The sequence below is a fragment of the Cetorhinus maximus genome, chromosome 9 (genome assembly GCF_964194155.1).
Source record: "Cetorhinus maximus chromosome 9, sCetMax3.hap1.1, whole genome shotgun sequence".
Classification (NCBI taxonomy): Eukaryota; Metazoa; Chordata; class Chondrichthyes; order Lamniformes; family Cetorhinidae; genus Cetorhinus; species Cetorhinus maximus.
This window is the reverse complement of record NC_135887.1, coordinates 102173210-102180131: the sequence shown is the minus strand read 5'-3', so window position 1 is coordinate 102180131 and position 6922 is coordinate 102173210. Positions and strand designations below refer to the sequence as shown.

Below are 6922 nucleotides of genomic sequence, written 5' to 3'. Positions count from 1 at the left end.
CATGAAACCTCATCCATGGGCGGGATGAGGTTTCATGAAGGGTTTATAAATTTAGTAAGTTTTTCCATTAATGTTCATTGACATGTTCCAGCTCATGTGACTGGGCCATGAGGGGGCGTGTCCTAAAATTTTTTCTTTTCTTTATTTAAATTTTTGAAACTTCCAAACTAATGGGTGCCTCTGGGAGATTTCTGCACTTTTTCGCACGCATGCCCCGACTCAGGGAATCCCCCCGCTGCCCGCACAGGGACCGTTTCTGGGCGCGCGTCACACTAGGCGGGCCTTAATTGGCCCGCCCACATAAAATGGCGGGACGGACCCAATCGGGTTCGCGCCCACCCCCACACAACCCCCTCGACGGGCGGAAAATTCTCCTCCTGGTAACTGGTCATAAGCCCATTCTAATAGGGATCTAGATATGGCAAAAACATTGAGGGGCCTTTCTTAAAAAAAACTGTTCCACAGCCATACCATCACCTCTTCATGAATAAGCAGGTTTCAACACAAGAATGACATAATTTTGGTGAAATGTTTGCACTGTCTTTTATGGCTCACTTTTTTGACATTGTATAAAATAACAAACAATAGATCTTTGGCAGTTTCAGTGTGTTTAGCACAAGCAGATGTTTGCTGCAGACAATTATTGCCATCAATTTTGGATTCACATTGGAACTGCTTATCAATATAGAATACAGTATGGCTGACATGAATTACAGGTTTGTAAAACAGTAATTATATGGTTAGTAATATGTACAAGAAACAAACAAAAAGAGCAAAGGACTCATCCACTAGCTAACATAGCGTGTAATTAAACCTGGAAACAATTCTAATTTTGTCTTATGTACACACAAGCCATTTTTATTATCTACCATTGCTAATGATATAATGAATAACCTACACAAACAATAAGTCATTAGCGATACAATATGGACATGTAATGTCTGCAGTACAGCAAACAGATAGGTAACAGAACTGCAAAAGTGCAGGTGAGATATTGAGGACTTGGGTGCAAGAATGGATACATCATTATCATTTCTGCAAAATACAGTATCTTTGCATACATATGTAGCATAAACAAACACGTGCTGTTGAAGGAGCCTTGGAGATGCATTGCAGGAATTCTCCAAGGCTTCTTCGACAGCACCTTCCAACCCACAACCACTACCATCTAGAAGGGCAAGGGCAGTAGAAAAATGGGAACACCACCAACTGGAAGTTCTTCTCCAAGTCACTCACCATCCTGACTTGGAAATATATCACTGTTCCTTCAGTCGCTGGGTCAAAATCCTGGAACTCCCTTCCTAACAGTGCTGTGGGTGTACCTACACCACATGTACTGCAGCGTTTCAAGAAGGCAGCTCACCACTACCTTCTCAAGGGCAATTAGGGATGGGCAATAAATGCTGGCCCAGCCAGCAAAGCCCACATCCCATGAATTAATAAAAAAGCAAGCCAGTCTTGTACACCAGAGTTAACATAGTAAGATTTGTGCCACAGATTAGCATGGAAATAAAGAAAGTAAGACTTGCATTTACATAGCACTTATTATGACCACCAGACAGCCAAAGAAGTAATTTTTGAGGTGTAGTCACTATTGTAATATAGGAAACACAGCAACCAATTTAGGCACAGCAAACTCCCACAAATAGCAATGTAGTAAAGATCAAATCATCTGAACTGTTGTGTTGTTGATTGAGAGATAAATAATGGCTAAGACACCCTTGCTTTTCTTCAAAATAGTGTCCAGGGATCTTTTACATCCACCCATTCAGGCAGATGGGGCCTTGTTTTGACTTTTCATCCAAAAGCCATCACCTCCAACAGTGTAATTGTTCTGCTCAAGTCCTGGAGTGGGATTTGAACTCAGAACCTTGATTCAAGGGGTGAGAGTTTTTTAAAAATTCATTCATGGGATGTGGGCGTTGCTGGCTGGGCCAGCATTTATTGTCCACCTCTAATTGCCCTTGAGGAGGTGGACATGAGCTGCTTTCTTGAACTGCTACAGTCCATGTGATGTAGGTACACCCATAGCGCTGTCAGGGAGAGAGTTCCAGGATTTTGACCTAACGACAGTGAAGGAATGGCAATATATTTCCGAGTTAGGATGGTGAGTAGCTTGGAGGGGAACTTCAAACTGGTGGTGTTCCATCTGTCTGCTGCCCTTGCCCTTCTAGATGGTAGTGGTCATGGGTTTGGAGGGTGCTGTCTATGGAGGCTTGGTGAGTTCCTGCAGTGTATTGCTGCCACTGTGCATTGGTGATGGAAGGAGTGAATGTTTGTGGATGGGGTGCTAATCAAGCGGGCTGTTTTTTCCCGGGTGGTGTCAAGCTTCTTGAGTGTTGTGGGAGCTGCACTCATCCATCACGCTCCTGACTTGTGACTTGCAGATGGTGGGCAGGCTTTGGGGAGACAGGAGGTGAGATACTCGCCACAGGATTCCTAGCCTCTGACCTACTTTTGTAGCCACAGTATTTATATGGCTAGTCCAGTTCAGTTTCTGGTCAATGGTAACCCCCCCAGGATGTTGATAGTGGGCAATTCAACAATGGTAATGCCATTGAACGTCAACGGCCGATGGTTAAGTTCTGCCTTGTTGAAAATGGTCATTGCCTGGCATTTGTGTGGCGTGAATGTTACTTGCCACTTGTCAGCCCAAGCATGGATATTGTCCAGATCTTGCTGTATTTGAACATGGACTGGTTCAGTATCTGAGGAGTCACAAACGGTGCTGAATATCTACGAACATCCTCACTTCTGGCCTTATGACGGAAGGAAGGCAACTGAGCCACAGCTGATAGGCTTGTATTCAAGAATTGTTTAAAACTTTACTTCAAAATAAAATACAGTGAGGTGAATTACCAAATGTTTCAACAACTCCAGTATAGCCGCTGATGCAAATTTAGCTGAAGATACTGAAGATTTTATTTGAATATTTGTATGCGCTATGGCTGCCCACTTTAAGAAAAAAACAAACATTTCCCGATTAAGCATTTTGGATATCTAGTATTTCCACTAGCTAATGGAAATAAGAAAAACCTAAATAAGACTATATCACAGAAAAGCAAAGTCCAGAATTTTACTTTTAAGAACAAAAAGAGATTTAATGCCATTCAAGGCATCAATTACATACTGAAAAAGGAAACATATAAATAAGTTTACCAAGTTCATTTGGACAGATATATTAGTTCTTTATATGGTTAACCAGTAAAAGATAACAAGTAGACTAATCCTTCCAAAAAATGCAATACATCATATAATTACAATGCTATTAAAACCAGAATGTTTACACTTGGACTTGAGACTTTGCACATTTTTCACTTACTTGAAGACAAGAGTGAGCATTGCTTTACAGAGGTGAAAGTTTCAATTCACAATTACTAACACGTAATCTTTTAGTTTATAATATTCTACAGCTATTTGAACCAGGAGATATGCCTAAACATACATCTATTTTACAGGAATACATAAATTACCAATCTATATAATGTAGTGGTGACATTTTCATTAGCTCTCTCTCTCTCATATCTGTTCTGGGTGCCAAAACCCCAGGTGAATAAGCAATTTATTTTCATGTGACATTCCGTGTTAATCTATTTCACGAGGCATATTTCACTCAATCGCCTACTTATGCTTGGAAAAATGCTCAACTTCAAATATTATCCACTGCTTAAAATGGATAAACTGAAATTTAATGGGCGAATGTCACAACTGGTGTTCATTTACAACACACTTACTTGGGTCAGTGTGCCCACTCTTGTTTGCAGTGGCAACTCAGTCAAATAAGATCTGAATAAGTGACATGACATGATGAAATGACATCAGAAACATGATCAGAACTAGAACTAGATGGAGAGCAGCAACACAGGCAACACAAACATTAAATATTTGCACAGAATATAGGTTACATAAAGCCAATTCAAGTTTATATTTAATATTTTTATGGTACCTCTGAACTTCTGAAATCTCAAGACAGGGATGTGCCTAAATTTTAGTTAAATTGGCAATATTGTGCTAAGGACACGCTTGTTTGAATACAATTTATAACTAGTTTAATTTTTTTTAATATAACTCAAAAGATGTTTCTAAAAGAAATACTTTCAAAAGGAAGGATTAAATGTCAAACCAGCTCATGTAAAACAACTGGATTCAGGTTAAAGATGAAAAAAATCACATCCCTGCAAGTTTTCATTCAAAGGTGGTAATATTTATTTTCCAACTCAAAAGAAAACATCTGATTTTAAAAGCCCTGCATGTGTTATAGAAATTATAGTCAAGAACAGGTATCATTATCCTTCTACAGTTATCTAAATGGACATGCACAAGTTAACACATCCCAGGATTCCTGGTGCATGATGTCATGCTACAGTACATCTTAGGCCAACTCAATATATTTAAACAGAATAGAAAATGTATCATGCACAGCTCAGGTACAACACATTCAAGCTCATTAAAGTTAGCCACATAAAGTACATTTTTACAGTAATACTTGTGTAAATAAGTGGTTGTTTTTAATCAAACATATTTTACATTTTTCTCTCCTTCCTTTGCAGAGCTCAGTATAAAATTATTCAATCTGGAATTCTTGAAACTAACACAGCAATCACTCAATTTGTATATTAAAAGTGACAATGTTTACAATGACTCTATGGGCTACTAAATAACAATGAGAACAGATAAATTTCTTCATGTCTGGTCAGCTAATTGTACAGAAAAGTATGTTCTAATTCTCATTGCAGACAATTCATTGATTGGCTCTTTTAGAGTTTCCACAGCCCCCAAGTAGCAACTAAATAAATAAGCAATGACAGTGAATCTAATGTGCAAACACAACAAATTCCTACACAACGAAGACAGACATCTTAAATAAACTATTTCTGATTTCCAACAGTACTGATATCTCTAAGCAAGATAAAATAGGAGTCTTTCATCGACAATGTGTTAATAAATACTACAAGGAAGCTAATCAGTGAACAGTTTCCTTGTTCTGTACTTTTCTCTTGGAATTTGTTTAATACCAAGTGAAATATATAAGTAAAAAAAAACCTTCATGTACTCATAGTGGTCAGCAGCAAAGAGAGGAAAGCCAAAGTCATCTTGTAACATTGCAATCCATGGTTCCTTTTTGAAGTATTTGCATTTGGCATCATTTTGAAGTTTAGTGGTTTCGATGTTAAAATTCTTTATCCTATGTGCTCTTTTTGGTTTTGGGAGTAGACTTATTTGTGTATTTATATCCAGAACCATCAACTGTTGGGGTTATGGATCTACGTACCTCTGGCTTAACAGAGATAGAACCTGATCTGATTGATGGGATCAGATGTGTGGGTGACCATGTTCGTTTATCTTGTAATGGTGATCGTTTCATGCTTAGCTTTGGAGAAGCCTTGCTGCTCCCAGGAAGCTGAAATTAACCAAAATACAAGTGAAAATTGACCATAAAATAATTTCAAATGTAAGCAAATTTTAAGTTTCACATTCACCCGGGGTTAATCACAACAGTTTGTAAATTATTGTAAGTTGCAAGTTAGAAATTTAAATATTTAGAAAATGGGAGGGAGAAATCTCTGGTAGAAGAGTCTGTAGGCCTTGTGCACTTTGTAAATCAGGTTTGCTATCACGCTGGATTCATCATGCATGCTAACCTAGAAAATAAGTTAAAACTCTGACCAAAAAATAAACCAAGCACCTGTCTCCAACTTTGCACACAGGCCTATGGCACATGAAGACAAGGAGTTAAGCTTTGAGTGGAACACAGGCTTACCCTAACTTAAGTTGCAGGTTTACCCAATATTGCATCACTTCTATGGCAGCATGCAGATACATATTTAGCAGTAGTAATTTAGAAAATTGTTGAAGGCATAAGATTGATCTTCTATGAAGGCATGCATCCCCACCCCACCCCCAACAATGACACACTGATTTTGAATCCATAATTTGTTACAATTAGCATTTCGACACATATTTTAATTAAGTGCATTTTTTAAAGTACTAAAATATATCATCACTCCAATCCTGTTACCTATTTTACTTCCAAGCTCTAGCAATTATAAGTGACAAGACTTGCCAAATAGGGCCAATTAATGCTTTCAAACCAAGGAACATTCACTCTCTCAAAAATGCAGTTACACCACTCTTTAAGGAAATAATGTTTCACGTGAGACAACAACCAGACAAGCCTTGGAAAGTTTCTACGAACAATTAAATGGTTTTAGAATCTCAATTTTAGCACCTAATTTGTTACATATAACTTATTTGGGGGGAAACATTGATTAAACACATCTGTAATTATGACTTTGAGAAAACAAAGACATTTTTCTGCCTCAATTTTTGTGCCATAAACAACAGGAGCAATTAACCTGGGATCAATTCCAGTTCCACCCTCCAATCAATCTGCTTCCAATAGACTCCTGTCCCACCTTTCCAATTATCTGATTTGAAATTGCCAGTATTAACCAATCCCAGTAAAATGCTGATTAATTTCTTGTCCACTGCTGACAAACTGACACATGAGTTGAAATGTTGTTGGCTTAAAAAAATAGTTTTGGCAAATGAGATTTACAACGTAAACAGCGTCAAGGCAAAGTAATGTGAGACTACATCCTCCAGGTGATTTTACTCCATTTCATTCCCCACAAAATCAGGTTGGACTCCGTGTCTATAGTGTCAGCTTAGCACTGATGCAAAGATGAAATTGCATTCCTATGGCACTAAACTTGTAGTGTATGGATCTAAAGGGAATGTGTTAAAGATGTTGTTGTCTTCATTCACGGAATCATTTCTTCTTGTAGGCCCTGTATAACTTCACGTATGAAAAAAGCTAATCTATCATCTGCAGTTAAACAGTCATGGCATGTAGACAGCTAATGATCCTGAACTTCATTATGAAAATATATTCTTATCAGGGTTCACAGCAACGTAGTCT

At 38.2% G+C, this 6922-nt stretch overlaps 1 protein-coding gene across 2 annotated transcripts in view; it reads right to left on the bottom strand.

Annotated features, from left to right (window-relative positions):
* Window positions 1–3062: 3062 nt before the first annotated feature.
* Window positions 3063–6922, bottom strand: part of stk33 (serine/threonine kinase 33) — a 135370-nt gene continuing 131510 nt past the window's right edge. For both annotated transcript variants that reach the window (XM_078549219.1, XM_078549218.1), the window contains one exon: window positions 3063–5401. In XM_078549219.1, the coding sequence (XP_078405345.1) occupies window positions 5186–5401 (216 nt within the window). In that variant the 3' untranslated portion in view covers window positions 3063–5185. The remainder of the gene's footprint in view (window positions 5402–6922) is intronic.